Genomic DNA, 18,775 nt, shown 5'->3' on the forward strand with positions numbered 1-18,775 from the left:
TGAAGACCCAAAATACCCTGCTGACAAAGGATCAAAAAGACCCAGAAGACCAAAAAGACCCCACAGATCCCAAAGTCCAAAAAGACACAGAAGATCATAAATACCCCGCAGAACCTTAAATACCCCAACAATCCAAAAGAACAAAAAGACCCCGGAAACCCAAATTACCCCCAAGACCCCGAGGACGCAAAAGACCCAGAGGACCCAAAAGACCCTGATGACAAAGGATCAAAAAGACCCAGAAGAAGGAAAAGGCCCAAAAGACCCCAAGACCCAAAATGCCCCAAAGACCCTTAAATACCCAAAAGACTGAAAATACCTAAATAACCCAAAAGACAGAGGAACCAGAAGACTCAAAAGACCCCAAATGACCCAGAGGACACAAAAGACCAAGGACTCGGAAGACCCAAAAGAAGAGCAATTGTCTCTTATACTAGTAAATAGTAATTACATACAACTGAGATTGGCTGACAGTATGGCCTGGAGGTACGCACACTTCCCCCTGAGTTGTCTAGCCTGGGTTTGATTCTCGACCCAGCTATAAACTGTCATTCTGGTGCTTTACATGCAGGGTAATTCTGTGTGTCGTCCCTCAGATGGCCGTTAAACAGGCATCCCATCTGCCGGCATTGGTCGGCAGATGTTAAAGATCCCAAGGTGTCCTTCATGAAGAATATTCCCCAGAATGCCAAATTCCTACCCTATCAGGAACACTGCATCAGCGGCACAGCCACAACCCCAGCAATGATGCAAACCAGCAGCCAGAGGCTGCTCACAAAATGAATGAGTGAATGAATGACTCAATAAAACATGAGAATCAATTTCTTTTAGCCAGACCAGGCACACTCAATTACAAGCTAGTAATTTTCTGTGTACCCTTAATCATCCAATCAGCAATGCCTTCGCTGGCAGTTAAGAAGGTCGTCATAAAGAAGTATGTTTGATTAGTTCAACACCCAGCGATTTCATCCTCAAACAAGTCAAACCTCAGAAAAGGAACCTTTTATTTGTAAAATGGCAAATGGACACATTGAAATGATTGCAATGAGGAAAAGGGAGTGCTGGGGAGCAGAGGTGAAAAGTTGATGCCAGAGGAGACCTTTTGACATTAAAAACACAGCTACTTTGGTCTGAACTAATAATTTTGGAGAACAAAAGAAAAAGCATTTCAACAATATACCCATCGCCGGTAACAACAAATCTAATCTGGAGGTCGGCATGCCTTGGCGATTCACTGCTCGGTGAGTTTACTTGTGGTGGAGTCATGCACGTCTGCAACGAGCTTCCACACTTCAAACACGTTCACAAATCGACATCACATCCGACAGGTTCAAATGGCATAGAGTTTCAGGCTGCGGTCGAGACTGGAGGAAGCAAGGAAAGAAGCATGCTCTCCAAACCTCACACCTGTAGCCAGCCCACTGTGTTCTGTGGGCACACACGGTAACATTCAGGAAGAACAACTCGTATAGAAAGTTGTTTAGGAAAGAAGGAAATAAAGTCAACTAACCGATGAAGTTTTAAAGGTCAAGCACCTACCGGTAAACTGGAGCAGCTGCTGCCACTGCTTGCAAAGATAGACTCTTACATCGCTTCCGGCCACGGCCAGGTACGTCCCACTCTGGTCAAATGTCACAGAGCGCACCTAAGAGCGGAGTTGTGGAATAGGCAGGGAAAGAGGGTGCAAAGAGATGGCAATAACAGTATTATAAAGCTGTGCTGGTTCATAATCACCTTGACGTTTTCAAAACAAACCAGCAGATCTTGAAAATAAACCAAAATTTAAGCTTAACAAACAACCTCGTAGCGTTCATCCAGATTGATAGATTTGAAGTTCTTGAGTTTGCGAAGATCCCACAGCCGTAGGATCGAGTCTCCCGCTGCCGTAGCCAGGTAGTAGCCATTTTCAGAGAAAGCAACGGCGGTCACGGCACCAGAGTGTCCAGGGAAGTTGGCGACATTGGTGCGTTCCTGGCATAACATCACATAACATTTTCCATGCATGTTTCAAACAGAGGATGGAGGAGAGGAGAAAAAAAAAAAAAAAAAAAAAAAAAGGAAGAAGAAGAAGCTTCACTTGTATATTGATTGATCCCATCTATAACAGCTCAAGTAATTCAAAGGAAAGTCCAAGGAATTGAAAAGACACCAAGTATATATATATATATATATATATATATATATACATATATATATATATACTTGTTGTCCAACAAGTATAGTTGTCCAACAGTCCGCTGATGCAGCAGTAGAGGTACTGGGACGACTGGAAAGGTTGATGCGGTGGGCAAGAATGGGATTTAAAGCAAGAAAGTCGAGGAGTGTGGTCGTGAGACGAGGAGTGGTGGATAACATGCACAGGTTTGAGCTGGGCGGGGAGATGGTTCCATCATTGGTAGAGGCCCCTGTGAAGTTTGGGAAGATGGTATACAGTGGAGTTGAATGATGTGGGAAGAGTGGAGGAGGTCAGAAACAAGCTTTTGAGAGGTTTGAAGAGGATTGATGGATGTGGTTTGCCAGGTAAGTTGAAGGTATGGTGTTTGAAGTTCGGGTTGATGCCACGAGTATTGTGGCCATTGATGTATGATATTGCGATTGGGCATGTAGCGAGGATGGAGGTTGTGGTGAGTGGGTTTGTGAGGAGGTGGTTGGGAGTGCCACGCTGTTTGACGAACATTGCCTTTTCTGGTCAGGGTGGAAAACTCCAGTTTCCCTTGACATCATTAACCGAGGAGTTTAAGGTGGCGAGGGTGCGGGAGTTCATGATGTTGCGGGATTCAAGTGATGGTGGTAAAGAATGCTCTCCCAGAGAAGAAGGGAAGTCGGAAGTGGAATGCAAGAGCAGAGGTGGACGAGATGGAGGAGCGGTTGCAACAGGAGGAGGTCATGGGGATGGTACAGCATGGGAAGCATGGCTTGGGGTGGATGGAGCATGAGCAATGGGGAAAGGCATGTATGAAAGAGGAGGAAGATGGTTGAGAGGGAGGTGAGAAGAAAGGAAGAGGAGGGGAGATATGTGAAAGCAGTCGGTCAGGCACAGCAAGGTGCTTGGACTAAGTGGGAAGGTGTGCGGGTGAGGATATTGAAGTGGCAAGAGATTGGAGGATGGAGCCAATATTGTTGAATTTCCGGTTGCGGGCAACGTATGATGTGCTTCCGTCACCAGTAAACTTGAGATTGTGGGGGTTGTTACAGGAGGAGAGATGTTATTTGTGTGGAGGTGTGGGAACGGTGCAGCATGCACTGAGTGCATGTTCGGTAGCATTGGCAGCAGGACAATACAGGTGGTGACATGATCAGGTGCTGGCGGTGGTGGTGCAGATGGTGCAACAAGAGGTGTTGAGGTCGAGAGAAAGAGGAATGGAGAAGGAGACTGATGGGGGAGAGGTGTGGTTTGTCAAAGAGGGCCAAGTGGTAAGAGGTGGAAAGAGGAGGAGGTGGAAAGCAAGAGGGCTGTCAGATGCTTGTGATTGGCAGGTGGTGGCAGACCTAAAGCCACAATTGGTATTCCCGGCGGGGATCTGTGTGACAAGGTTGCGGCCTGACTGTCATTTGGTCAGATGCAACAAGACAGGTCATCTTAGGGGAGTTGTCGGTACCTTGGGAAGAGAACATGGAGGAGCTGCACGAGAGGAAGAGAGGAAAGTACAGTGAGCTGGAGGCAGAGTGCCGGGAGAAGGGTTGACGAGTGTCGTGTCAGCCATTTGAGGTGGGGTGTAGAGGGTATATTGGCAATTCCTTTTCTGCATTTCTTGCTAGGCTGGGAGTGTGTGGGACAGAAAGAAGGAGGATGTGTGACGAGGTGGCCCAGGTTGCCTTGAAAGGCTCATTTTGGATATGGAGGAAGTTTATGGAGGCACGTCGAACGGTGTAGGTTGGTTGTGTTTTTTTTGTTTTTTTTCTTATGATTATTATTTCTTATTTTGTGTATATGAGTGAGTGGGTGAGGGTGTGTTTTTGCATGAATTAATTTTTGTATGAGTGTGTTTTTGTATGTTGAGTGGTGTATGATGTAGGGGTGGTTGGTTGTGTGTGTGTGTGTGTGTGTGTGTGTGTGTGTGTGTGTGTGTGTGTGTGTGTGTGTGTGTGTGTGTGTGTATATATATATATATATATATGTGTGTATATGGGTGTGTATGAATGATCTGGTGTGTTTTGTTGGTGAGTGGTGAAGTGTATAAAGGTGGGTGTTTGAGTGTTCCACCATGTTTGTTTGGTGCTGTGGACTCTGGATGTGGAGGTGTTGTTGTTCGCACTGGCTTGGGTGGGGCGTATGTACGCATCCAGGTGCAGTTGCTGCATGTGGATGTGTATGCGCCCCTGCTGGCCCACCTTAGCTGACCGTAGAGGTTGAAGGGCCGAAACTGGATGATGCTGAGGACTTCGACTGAGGACCCGGTCAGTGCGGCACACTTGTGACCAGGTGTGTTTTGAACTTTTATATATATACATATTTATTTATTTAAGGGAAGCAGTCAGTACAAGAACAAAGCAAATTTTAAGTCGAAAAATGTGAAGTTAAATCATCCATTCTAAACGAATGAGAAAAACAAAAGAACGAATAAACTGGCAATTGCAACAAATCAAATAATGTTTAATGGTTGGTGTGAAAATGTTGGCCGATGGCTTATTTTATAATCTACTAGCAGTTTACCCACCCTTCCGGTGGATGGAGTACATTCATTATTTGTTGAATAAAGCATATGCTGTAAATTAAACCTGGTGGCTGTGTGGTGTAATATTTTGCATTATATGGACTGTTATGCCACGGAATGACTGAGGATAAGCTCTCTCTTGTGGGCGGTTGTTTTTCACCAACGGGTTTGAAGTGGTGAAAGATGAATCACTGGCACCTTAAACTAGTCGCTTGGGGGCAGATGCGGCTCGTTATCATTGGTAGGCAGCTCATCGCCGGGAAGGAAACCGAATCCAAATCCGGTGCTGCCTTGAGGTTCAGTTTTTGAAACCAAATTAGTCTAGTAGGAAGACTAGGTCCCCCTGCACCCCCCGGAGATATACTTCTAATCAGTGTTTCTAGATTGGAAAAAATGTGTAGAACATGACTAGCTATGGCCCCAAGCTGAAAAAATGTCCCACATACCATTTTTATGCAAATTACTGCTGCCATTATCAAAAAAACGATTTTTGACATATCTCAGCCAATATTGCAGATAATTGAAAAATGAAGGTGTCTAGACCCATGTTTTGAAGGGCATAGATCATGATAGAACTATTCATAACATGATTACATGTGTCTATGGTATACTAGTATGCTAATTAGTGCTTTATTTACAAAATAATCACAGTTTTACGAAATAATAGACTCATATTAAGGTCCGTCTACACAGACTCATATTAAGGTCCATTTTGGTTCTTGTTTGTGCTTCCGAGTGTGAATGCTCGTGCGAGAGCATTGGAAACTGTTATGTTTGAGCTGTGCACAAGCCAGAAAGAAATGACATCACATTTGTCATGATCAATCTTCGTGAAGTGGATATGCTCCTTGATTGGGTCATTCTGTAGGCGTTTCAGTAGTTTCTCTGACCGATAATTTGAGTTCTCATATCCATTCAGTTTCAGTTCCTCGACATAGAGCAAGCGCAAGGAAGAAAGCTGTAGAACTTTATTCTGCTGGATGACCTGGGTTTGAATGTGTTCCAGTACTGAGTTGAATGCCTTTTCATGGGCGGCTGACATGCAAGCCTGCTCCTTTGGTGCTTCGGCTCTGTGAATCGCACGCTCATAGTTGTAGAATGCTGTGCGGAAAGCTTTAAAACATGACGGATGGTGTTTGGCCTCACATGCAAAGAGGTCTTTGTTTTTCACCTTTCGATGGAGTCGATAGAGACCCATTTTCTCAGCCCGTGTTTCGATTTGCTCCCATGCATTTTCTTTGTTTTTAAAGGATGGGAAGGTTGTAGGCCTCTCAGTATTGCGATGAGCATCTTTGGTCTCAACTTTCTCACAAAATATACACTCTGGCGGGAAGATGGGTTCAGCAGAACCTCCTGGTTTACGAGGAGAGTGATGCCATGATGAGGTTGATGGCCCTGGTTCTGTATCATCTCCCAGACGATGAAAGTGGCGGACAAAGTGCTTATAACACTTGCTGTGATATCCTACTCTTTCTAGGTCATCAGGAAGAGTTGCCGGGATCTGATCACATACTGATTGCATACGACATGGGGAGTCATGCGGTTGGTTGAGACGTCTATCCCGGATCTTTTGAAGCAGTTGCAGTTTTTCTGAAGCAGATCCTTTAATTTTACGGAGGGGCGTGAAATCCCCATGATCAGACATGGATGGTACATGAAGGATGCATGTAGGAGGAGAGCTTTGGGCTGCAGGTTCTACACTCCGTTTTCTTTTGGGCATGCTTGCTGTCGATGTCTACCATCACTGTTAAATGACAAATAAGAAATCACGAATGATGTTAAAAGTGCCTGTGAAAGGAGGCTCTGAGTTTTCAGTGAGGCAACAGAGGTTCTGAGTCATGTTCTACACTAGGGTACTTTTTAGCTGACTAAACCATGTTTAGTGGCATCAAAAGTGCTAATAGCTAAAACATCTAAATTCTTCCACACTAACGTTAGCTATCTAGGCCAATGAAACATTGTGCTAAGTTACTGTAGCTAGCTCAGCTGTCGTGCCTCTTTCTGGTTCAATTCATATACAGAAGTCAACAGATATGTCTCATGTTTGGCATTAACAAAAGTTTAAGTTACACCGACATTAGGAACATACTGTACATAGATGAGGCTAGCTTTAACGTTAGCTAACATGGTGCTAGCTGGCTCAGCTGTTATTCTGCCTGTTTATGATTTCATGCAGAAACTGAAGTCAAGAGTGTGAGTAACATTATAGTTAGCATCTTACCTGGCTAGATTGGAGGATGAATACCAAGAACAACACACAGATGGAATGGAAGACTGAACTTTCAACTGAGGTATTCAATAACATCAACGTTACCAATTGATACGAGCGCGCGACATTACCAATTGATACGAGCGCGCGAGCGCGCATGTTACATGGATGGAAATGTAAAATGGCAGCTATAGCAGCACTAATTTGGATCTCTAGTCTGTCATTTCTGCACTGTGATTGGATAACATAAAAAAATATGTTTGGGAGTTAACAGCAGGAGTTGGTAGATTTTACGTGGGCTGGGTGAGAAACCTTTAAATAAGCAAGTGAAAATCTCTCGCAATACAAAGTCAATGGTGGGAAGAAAAGTTGAGTGGTACCAATGTTACTGCCAATGTCCCGCCCCTATGCAAGACTCAGGAGCATCTTGTTGACATTTAACCTTGAAAATACCTGGGTTTAGACCCCTTATGTACCATGTTAAGTTATCTGCAGTATTAACGTATCCTTATCATTTGTAAAACTGATTATTTTGTAATTACAGCATTAATATGCATACTAGTATACCATAGACACATGTAATCATGTTATGAATAGTTCTATCATGATCTATGCCCTTCAAAACATGGGTCTAGACACCTTCATTTTTCAATTATCTGCAATATTGGCTGAGATATGTCAAAAATCGTTTTTTTGATAATGGCAGCAGTAATTTGCATAAAAATGGTATGTGGGACATTTTTTCAGCTTGGGGCCATAGCTAGTCATTTTCTACACATTTTTTCCAATCTAGAAACACTGATTAGAAGTATATCTCCGGGGGGTGCAGGGGGACCTAGTCTTCCTACTAGACTAGTACCCGTTTGTTTGCGAACGGGTACGTTTTTCATGGAAGTCCTTCACGAACTTTTTGGCCATGTCTGACGTGCGACTGAAGGTGTTACAGGAATGTGGAATTTATTGGTTTCATGCTGCAGAATTCGCCGTTTCTGCATTGTCTGTTTGCTTCTGGCCTCCCACTCGTGCGTAGCACAGGTACCTAACTAGTTGATATTATGCTATTATCATTATTGTTGTTATCATTTTTGTTGTTCTAAGTGGCCTTGGAAAAACGCCACGAAAAGGTATCTTGACACCGATATACACCTCAGCACACAATCCCTTTGGCAGAGGAAAACCCCCTTGGAGTGGGGGCAAGGGGAGGGGAGGAGTTAAATCGCTACGACCTCAGTCATGTGACCCTTAGTCTCCCCGTCTGGTTTGGTTGTGATTGAATAAGTAACAATCAAATGTATCGTGGTCAAAAAAAAAATAAAGAAGAAGATCAGTCAGACAGACCAGACATCAAATTGCATATTTTAGTATGACATCACATAAAACCAATGCAAGTGTGGCAACAGACACACCTTGAGATCCCAGATCTTGATCTGCGAGTCAGCCGTTCCAGTACCAAAGATCAACCCATCAGGATGAAACTGGGCACAGGTAAGAGCTGGGAGAAAGTGGGGTGAGGGGAGGAGGGAATCAGAGAACAAGAATCAATGGAGGTGCCAAGGAACAAAAAGGTGAGAAAGAAATTGCAGAGCTTATCCTTTTCCTCACCACTGGGCACGCTTTCATCAGTCACCTTGCAGAGCACACGCCCGGTCTCTATATCGGAAAAGGCCCAGTACTTGGGAAGGAGGTGTGGTAAAACCATGTTGGGTCATACAGGTCAACCAAAGGACAGACAGCCTAACATGCGCGACATTATTATCAAAACAAAAAAAATCTGTTGTCTGATAAGAAGTTGCCAGATTATTTACTATGTGATCTTGCAACCCCCCCCCCATGCCTCCTCCACCCAAGCCCCCTACCTCCCACAGATCTCCCGATGTCCCTGTTCTCTACTGTTGTACTTGTGTGCTTCCCTCCATCCCCATCTTGTCTCCCGCTCCCTTTATCATATGTTTTATGTGTCAGTTTGTCTTTTTGTGATCAATCTTAGCTCTTACACGACCCTCGATCTTGTATGCAACAAAAAAAAAAAAAAAAAAAAAAAAAAAATCAAAAGCGTTGATAAATTTCTTTAATTGTTTTCTATTAAATAAATAAATAAAAACAACACAATCTTTCTCCTCCCTCCAGGTCTTCAAAGCAGCTGTTCACCACCATCTCTTATCTTTCCCCATCCAAAACCTTCATCTTTTCTACCCCCATTAATACACCCCAAATCCACCTCTTTCAATCTCCAACTTAATTCCTAGTAGTGTCAATTTGTTTTATACCATGTACCCCCACTCCTCCACCACCCCCCACCTTCCCAGCCCTCTCCCTTCCACAGATCTACCGACATCCCTGTTCTCTACCATTGTGCTTGTGTGCTTCTGTCTCTCTCTCCCTTTACTATATATTTTATGCGTCAGTTTATGTTTTTTGTGTTTAATGTGTTAGCTCTTACATGAGCCTTAACTTTGTATACAAAAGATAAAAATAAAAATAAAATAAAGAAAAATACACATTATGGGAATCGTTCAGAATTCATGTCATCGTTACCTGATCTTCCGAAGAAGACAGCAAAAAGTCCCCAGTAGCATGCAAGCTAATTCCAGTGACTGGAGCATCGTGGGCACGCAGGATTTGCAGGTTGGAACCACCACCGGCAAGAGTCCACACACGGATGGAGCAATCTGGAGAAGCACTGAGCACGAGGTCCTGGGAGACGCGCGCACAAAACGCAATCACGAGATGAGTGAAGGAGGTAATGGAGGGAGTGGAGGAAATTTAAATAAAATCAGTTTGTAGGAGGAGTAAAGGGGTAAAAACGATGATACCATTACCTGGGTTGGATGGAAGACCACACTTGTGACCTTTTTGGTGTGACCTTTCAAAGTGGCCACAATCTGCTCAGAGCTCTTATCAAACACCACCACATTCTTATCTGCACCACCTAACCACACAAAAAGATGATCACAAATACAGTTCGTCAACATTGGATTCATCTTTGAGAACTTCCCTTCCACTCAAACCCCTTATTGAGCTAAATCATAAATTTCCTCTGTCTACCCACGACCGTAACGGGTACCTGTAAGAATACGGTTTTGGTTGCTGGGACAAAGATCCAATGAGAGGATTCCAGGCACGCTAGCACTGTGCAAGCCCTAATGAAAAACAGCAAAATATTTTCACTTCAGCAACTGCACACTTGTACAGGTGTTGAGGTGCAGAACATTACAGCCGCGAAGTGATAGGAATGGCTCAAAGTGCTGCTGTACCACGTGTGAGGCGATAGGTCGGTACTTGGACAGATCGTCAGCTCTGATGAGGTTTTCTGGAACCGATTTCCCGCGCTACGGGTTAGAAGATAAAAGGAAATTAATAGAGTGTGTAGTTGGGTGGGGTTAGAAACCCTGTCGAAAAATGGGCACGTGGGTTTCAAATGAAAACATTTTCTCACCTTCTTGCGCTCTGTCGTAAGAACGGTCGCCTTCTCTTGGAGCTGTCAGGAAAGAGGAAGTTTCGAAATGAATCCATTACTTCCGATCAATAAAGCTGCCTTCACCATAACCAAGCCAAACACCCAAAACAAAGAGCTTACCTTCTGTATTATTTCAGGAGTCATACCAGAAGCTTCTCCCATCTCCATTGGTTCTGTGCCTCCCTTGGGTTGTGGAACAGGGGTGAGAGTTTATTCAGACAAGCAAAACGACCATTTTGGACATCTAATGGTAGTGGTAGCTTTTCCAAACATGTGGATTGTTACGGATTCGTCACTTCCGCTGTTGTGGTTTTCACCCACTTGACATGTTTCTGATATCATGTATTATTATTATTCTCAAAAGGTTTAGTATTCAGGAACAGCTATCTAAAGTTAAAAAGATTAACGTAAAATGATCCAAGAAACTGACCCGGAAGAAAAAGGCAGAAAAGAGGAGGACGTCATGAGGCAAAAGGTCGGAGAAGAAGCGTGGTTGAAGCTCCGTATCGGGCGGTCGAGCGTACATCGCCGGAGTATTGTGGAGCCTGTGTAGTCGGGTATCGGCATTGAGGTTCCGGAGAATGCTTGCCTAGAAGCTCCGGCTTGAGTGAGAGCCGTCCGCCATTTCGCCCCGCGCGCTGCCTTCATCGGAAAAGGTTTTGGTCGCGTCGACTGGCCTTATCCTCCGGTGGTTTGCCGGGGACGGCTGTGCACTAAAGCGGCGTTTGAGGATTACACGGCAACTCGCTGATTGAACGGCAAACGTGTACGTCGGCGCGCGTCTTTGGAGATTTTCATTTCTACCGCGAGTTTGCTGGGTGTTTGACCACGTGACTTCTGTGACGCTTCGACCGTCTACGCCTCAATTGATCTTGATCAGACATTGTTCCAGCGATCGCCGGAACGAATCAACTTCGCCTTGAAGGTTATAGAGACACTGAAGAGGTTCTTTCTATGTACTGGGAACAGTGAGTTCGATTACTTTAACAGAGGGTACCATCCTAAGATATTGATTGTATGGTGGCTGGCTAGCCAGGTTGTATCATTATTCCTGTGATTTTTAATATATTTTTTGTTGATAACCATTGGTGTGGTTTCGATCTTCATTTTGACACGGAGTAATATATTTCTTTTCTGTCGTGGCTCTTCCCGGGGTTTGGGGGTATACCGAGACCAGGGGGTCGGGGAGGAGCACGTAACAGGATGCAGAGTTTGATTGGACATGTGGATGCAGAGTTCAAATGCATCCACAGGATTTAAAATTATGAGCTCAGAAGCAATGAAATTCCATTATTAAATAACAACAATATGGGATGGGGAGTGTACAGTTTCATGCTGTGCAAATTTAGTTAAAGATCTATTAAAAACCACATGATGATTACATGTACTCTTTTTGTTTGTATGCAGCACAAAGCTGCGGGGTGACACCACTGGCCGAGGGCGCTGCTATGCCACTGATGCCACGCCTTATGCTGGTTAGGGTAGGAATTTGGAATTTGTTCAGGGTGCCGGCGATAGCTCGCCTACTCTTCGAGAAGTACACCACGGGATATTTAATGTCCATCAACTAATGCTGGTACAAATGGGGTACCAAGTTTAATGTTCATCCGAGGGACGGCACACGCATTGATGAATCACCCTGCATATGAAACACCGGGATGATAGTTTGTTTATAGCTGTGTTGGGATTCAAACCTAGGTTAGACAGCTTAAAGGTGAATGCACGTACCTCTCGGCCATCCTGTTAGCCCATTACATGTTACTGCCATGCTCCCATATAAAACACTAGCTGAGGTACCCGGCTTCGCCCGGGTTGAATAAGAATAAGACAAATATATGACGAAAAGAACATGTATATTTTAGAGCAATATCACGGTACATTTCCTACAAGACGTTTTTTCAATTTTCAATTTCTCAAAACCTCTGGGTATACAACATTTCTGGTTTTCTTACTTGGTGCCAAGACAAAGATTGCTTGGTTTTCCAACCCTCGAGCAGCCCACGTACAGCTAGCCATGGGCAAACACTTGTTCTGTGAAGTTCAGGCCTACAACCTTCATTGATTGCCCCTGCGCCCTGTTGATGGACATAGCAAAACATAGCCTGATGGGGGAACTGAATCCTCTTGAAGGAGAATGGAAAGTCAGGTGGAATAAGTGGTATCCTTGGAATGAATACTTTCTCTCCTCTGTATTGTCCTGAGAGGATGGTTGCCTCTAGGACATGCGGCATCATTTGCTGGATTGTCAATCGTGTTCCATTACACAGCTTTGGTGGATCAAGATTCCTTAGAAGCATGATTGGTGCTCCCACCTTGAGAATCAACCTGTGTGTTGGGAGTCCTTGAGGCCGACGACTGTTGAGAAACTCAGTTGGGAGGTTTACTGCCTGATCTTCATGTCACTTTGGCAAGAGAATCATAATTTCTTTCATGACCGGGCAGCGAACGTCATTATGTGCGACATTACGTCACTCCTACGGACGTGAAAACATTTGTTTTCCGTAAAAATATATTTAAAATAAATAAAATAGTACATAAATTAACAATAAAAGAAGCTAAAAAAACAATTTAAAATACAATAAAAAGCACATTAAAAATATAGAAATATGTACGTACAGTATACTGTACGTACGCGCAACCGCCGATTCTCATTCAAAACAGGCGACGTACAGTATTCCTTTACCGTGTCTGTGTTAGCCATGGGTCCGAAGACGGATAATGCTAGTGTTTCCAAGCGTAATGTGGTTACGATGGACGATAAGGTAAATCTGATTAAAAGGTATGGAAAAGGTGGAAAAGTGTCGGTGATAGAGCATAGACTTTATCGCGAATCGGAACCGCAATGCGTCATGGGATCGGAAAGGGGCAATAGCGCCGCCACAAACTACACCATGGAATTGCAGCTGGTCCGGTTTTTTAAACCATTAAAACCCCCCAGGGGGTTTTAATGGTTTAAAAAAAAAAACCATTAAAACCCCCTGGGGGGTTTTTTAAACCATTGATTGATATTAAAATAAAAAGTAGCCTATAACCACCAGGATTTTATGCCGATTCCGAATCTGTGTCTAAAACTTTTCTCCGATGTGTAGTTCTTGAGTTATAAGTGGACATCCAGACAGACACACAGACACTCCTTTATATATAGAGAGATGGTTTCAGTGGAAAATCTTTAGTATCTTGGAACCTAAACTGAAGCAGATATGCATAAAGACTGGGAATGTGAAAAACTAGATGTATGGTTTTGGTTGTGGAACTGTAAGCAGGTAATGAAGATGAGTTCACGCTCTTCTTCTGTGCAAATTTCTGCGTGGAAGTTCTAAAGGTCAAAATAAATGGATCGGATCTTGGAATTGCAACAAAGTTGCATGGGACGTACCATCACTGGCTGCGACGGGGGAGCTGATGGTGGAGCGGGGAGGCCTGCTTGGGGCTTCAAGGTGGCCAAGGCTGTGGACAAAATGGACAGTCGATTAAGAGCACAAAAAAAGTAACCCATCTTCTTCTGGATTGATCAATTTGCTGTGCTGGTTTATCGATTAAGAAATTATTTTCAACCAAATGAAAACATTTATAGATCAGTTAATTCAAATAAGGCAAGTCGAGGAGGTAACAGGGTCAATGAATAATAATTGCACAGGGCATGCTATGAACTAGGTAGGGAGAACTGCAAGTTTGGGGCAGGAGATCAAGTGAGGAAACGAGTTACCCTCTCTTGCAGCAGTGACCTCCTTGGTGAGGCGGGCAATAACACGACAGGCGGCATCGTGTTGGTAAAGGGCATGCGACAGCTCCTGTCGGGTGGTCTGCAACTGCTGCCTGAGTGTGAAGCTTTGCAGCATCACGGCATCCTGGAGAAGAGACACCATATTGTGATTGATGGCAAAATGGCACGAATGGAGGAAGCCCAAATTACTGAGTTGGTGTGAGAGGAAGAATCCCAAATTGACAAAAGAGCAGATCAGGATGGGATAGTAGGAGGCAAATAATCAGTGTTGGACAGACAACCAAAGTTAGGGACAGAGCACAACCATTAAAGCAAGACGAAGAGGTCAAGGTAAACTCACCCATTCGTCTTGTAGAGATTTCAATATGGCAGGAATACTGGTGGCAGATGGAGGTTTGGGTTTCACTGGGTGCGGAGCTGACAAAATAAAAATTGTCTAAACAGATCAAACCCCAATGAATGCAACAAGTACAGAACAGCAACTGGCAAACCTCCCTCCCCCCCCCCCCCCACCCCCCCCCCTAATTCCCCCTCCGCCATTCACTGCCCTGGCCCAAGCACATCTGGGCTTGTTGAAAGAAAAGCTAATGCTCAATCAGTACAGTAGGCAGGTATGCTACAAGGCCATGAAGACCAATGAAAATTGTCAAATGGACCACCGGGACCACTAGTAATTGAAAAGGTTTGACGTTTGAGGGAAATTATATTTGTTAAATGAGTGCTTTCATTTGGGATAGTGTATGAAGGGAGTAGAGATGACATGGACACAAAAATATATTCGATTATAAATTATCAATAAGCTATTGATAATTCATGACAAAGAATACCGCAGCTGACGTGCAACGTTTGACTCAAATGTGAAGTCAAGTATCATATTGGAATGAAGAACTAGAACGGCACTCTGACGTCGCGAGGGCGACCGATATTCCTCCGCACACATTATTACATCATTGTACCAAGCAAGTTTGATTTAAATCCCTTCGGCTGTTCTCAAGTATCACATTTTTACCTGACATGACCTCTGACCTTTGATGCCAAAATCTAACCGGTTCATCGTTTCATCATATATACTTGTACCACGTTTGGTCAAAATTCCATCACTGGTTCACAAGTTAGCACAGCAACAGGATTTTTTGACCTAACATGACCTTTGACCTCGACCCCAAAATTGGTTCATCAATTGGTTAATCTTCACATCATTACACATTGATACCTGCACCAAGTTTGACTTGGATCCCGTCAGCCGTTCTCAAGTTATCGCGGAAACAAATTCTATTACAGACGGAGGCACAGACCCTAAAAACCCCCCCCAAAAAAACCCAAAAAACCCTAAACAACCCAACAAAAAAGAAAAAAGAAAAAAAAAAGGGCTCCGGTGACACGAAAATAGACATTACTTGGGATTACCCTTTCAACTATTATGGGAACTATTAAAAGATCAAAAACAAGCATTTACAATACTACTGCAAAACATCCCCTCTGTCTTTCATCTTTTTCTCACTTCTTTCCAAATCAAAAGCCTCCTCCAAATACCCTCATATATTTTACTCATTAGGACCTCCAGTCACCATTCTTACCTTTAATATCCACCAGCTGTTGCACTGAGAGGGGCTCACCACTCACTGGGTCCGTGCCATTCTCTGCGATGAACCTTTCCAGCAAACGCCTCTCAAATACGTGGTTCGACACAGGAGAGACGCAAGGTTGCTCTGGAACCTCATTCGATACTTGGAGAAAGCAAAATTGTGTTTCAATCAATCAGCCCACCTTTACACAGCTAAGTGTTATAGCCGGTCATGACCCTCAGATATATGAAAGGCAGTCATCTGTACTCCCAAAAATTGAATATCTTGAGATCTATCTTAGTTGCATTAATTTATAAGAATTCTCAAGTCATTTGGAAAGCATCAAGAGTACTCGTTATGAACTTTCTTCTTCAATGTGATCGATTGGCTACTGTTGCACACCTGGTTATGAGATGGACGTACATAAATGGTGATTAATATTTCCTAGGGTGGTGCTTCAAGCTTCAAGACTCCGTTAAGGCTAAAGCTGAACAGAGCACGGGAGTTATGACTCCCCCTCCCCACATCCCCATCAATCTAGGGTGCTGTCCGACAGAGGTGGAGGGTGCTGCCAGACAGAGGTGGAGGGTGCTGCCAGACAGAGGTGGAGGGTGCTGGCAGACAGAGGTGGAGGGTGCTGCCAGACAGAGGTGGAGGGTGCTGCCAGACAGAGGTGGAGGGTGCTGCCAGACAGAGGTGGAGGGTGCTGCCAGACAGAGGTGGAGGGTGCTGCCAGACAGAGGTGGAGGGTGCTGCCAGACAGAGGTGGAGGGTGCTGTCCGACAGAGGTGGAGGGAGCTGCCCGACAGAGGTGGAGGGTGCTGCCAGACAGAGGTGGAGGGTGCTGCCAGACAGAGGTGGAGGGTGGTGCCAGACAGAGGTGGAGGGTGCTGCCAGACAGAGGTGGAGGGTGCTGCCAGACAGAGGTGGAGGGTGCTGCCAGACAGAGGTGGAGGGTGCTGCCAGACAGAGGTGGAGGGTGCTGCCAGACAGAGGTGGAGGGTGCTGCCAGACAGAGGTGGAGGGTGCTGCCAGACAGAGGTGGAGGGTGCTGCCAGACAGAGGTGGAGGGTGCTGCCAGACAGAGGTGGAGGGTGCTGCCAGACCGAGGTGGAGGATGATGTCCGACAGAGGGTGCTTAACGTGTGGCTAATGAGGATATAAAAGATAATGTTTTTGTGTGAAAAAAAAAAAAAAAAAAAAAGGGGGTTAGAGGGGATGATCTGAGATTGTGGTGAACAGCTGTCTTGAAGACCCGAAGGGAAGAATGGGATTGAAGAGAACATGGAAGTTGGTTCCACAGGCGGGAAAGAAAAGGAACGAATGAGTGGAGATAAGCAGTGATCCTGGATTTAGGTTGTTTCACCAGAAGGGGGTTGACGGTGGACCGTGTGAGTCCTGCAGAAACCTGGGGGGGGGGGGGGGGGGGGGGGGGTGCAAAGCATGGAAAGAGCAGAAGATGCAAGACCAGAAAGGAGGCTGGAGATGACGGAGACCACCGACCTGTCTGCGATGTCGACATGATGGGCCCATAGTCATAGAATCAGCTTCATCGTGGGAGATTTCAATAATATTCAAGGCCATTGGAATACCGCAATGGAAAAGCACATCCGAACTGTAGATGTAGAACGAGACTTGCACAGGAATAAGAAAGTGGTCCAATGGAAGGTCTCCAAAATGACACCACACCAATTCAAACATCCACTTGCCATCCGAACACACCACTTCGCCATGTCGTGATGGAAATAAAGTTTTGAACCAAAGTTCATACCAAGATCCACGTCATAATTAACTGAACCAAGTGTAACCACTTTGTCTACTGACAGCTCAGCTCATTCATACAATATGTATAGAAGTTGTTTTTCTAGAGACAAACACCAAATTGAAAGCCAATTATTCCTGGAAAAAATGGTTCATATTGTGCGTGGCCTCTGTCTCTGATAAGATCCTCCACATACATAAATTACGTCTTCCTATCAGACGTGGAATTTGTCCATTCACCAATTTTCTTGTACAGCGCTCAAAGTTGCTTATGCACTCCATTCAAAACTTTTAAGGAACGGCTGGCTTGGCAAGCGCTAGCTAGCTGCTTGGTAACTGAACACACCCGTGATGTCGCTGATTTAATGAACAACGTTACTGTTACCTCACAACTTAGCCACGGGGTTCCCAGTCGAATAGGCCTTAACCGAGGCGTTAACACTTTTTCGTCACTCACTTGAGCAGATGAGCGCCATAAGGGCGACCACACGACGAACAGCACCGAACAGATCCAAATGAGTGAAATGACCGACCAATAGGAAAGAAATAGGGAATTCACGTAAAGGGAAATGCAACAGCAACGAAGTGCTGATGGCGGGAGCGAGCCGCGAGGTGAACACTATTCGATTCGATAGGCTATTTTACCCCCCTCACACCTACAAATTCTTTTCAATTACAATGCCTCTTAAAGGACGAATATACTTCCAGATGTAGTATCAAACAATGACAAAAGTACACTTTTGCGTATAGCGACAATAAAAAAAAACATATATATCCTTGTTAAAAACACTAGCACCAACTCTACTGCCATGGTGACAATGAACTGCACCACATGAAATTCTATGTGCATCTTGACTGACGATATTTCGCAATGTATTATTTGCAAAATCGAAGATTTTTCAAGTCCTGTATATTGGTCGGTTGCGTTTGTGGTTCTGTCTGTCACCAGTCTACAGGTCACAATTCTAAACTGATCGTCACGAAACTTCACTAAGCTGTCTAGGTCGCCCCAATTGAGAAGCCTATTGATCGAGGTCAAAGGTCATCTGGAGGTCAAATTTCTAAAATCGCCATTTCAAATACGATTGACTTGAAAATTGAATAACATTTGTATATCGTCAATAAATTGGGAAATGAACTCTGAGGTCAAAAGGTCAAATTTTAAAAATCAATTTTCATCTAAAAAGCCATCAATTCTCAACCGATTGACTTGAAAATTGAACAGCATTTGCATATGGAGTCACTAAATTGGGAAACATACTATTTTTTAGGTCAATCGGTCAAATGTCAACTCAAGGTCAAACTTCCAAAATCATCAATTTTCATCCGATTGACTTGAAAATAGAACAGCATTTGTGTATTGCCTCACTGAATTGGGAAACCACCTAATTGAGGTCAACTCAA

The 18,775-nt window shown here is 44.3% G+C and overlaps 1 protein-coding gene across 1 annotated transcript; it reads right to left on the reverse strand.

Moving 5' to 3' along the window:
- Positions 1-987: 987 nt before the first annotated feature.
- Positions 988-18,146, reverse strand: PRPF19 (pre-mRNA processing factor 19). The gene is made up of 16 exons (XM_068124282.2): positions 17,829-18,146; positions 15,623-15,772; positions 14,386-14,462; positions 14,028-14,169; positions 13,698-13,768; positions 10,442-10,504; positions 10,301-10,342; positions 10,119-10,193; positions 9,929-10,004; positions 9,684-9,793; positions 9,400-9,558; positions 8,467-8,536; positions 8,271-8,356; positions 1,801-1,971; positions 1,540-1,645; positions 988-1,428 (listed from the first exon to the last, which is right to left on the reverse strand). The coding sequence occupies exons 1-16, from the start codon at positions 17,845-17,847 to the stop codon at positions 1,331-1,333; spliced, it is 1,515 nt and encodes a 504-aa protein (XP_067980383.2). The 5' UTR covers positions 17,848-18,146; the 3' UTR covers positions 988-1,330.
- Between the last annotated feature and the right edge of the window lie 629 nt (positions 18,147-18,775).

Source organism: Myxine glutinosa, chromosome 8 (assembly GCF_964187855.1).
Source record: "Myxine glutinosa chromosome 8, kmMyxGlut1.1, whole genome shotgun sequence".
NCBI lineage: Eukaryota > Metazoa > Chordata > Myxini > Myxiniformes > Myxinidae > Myxine > Myxine glutinosa.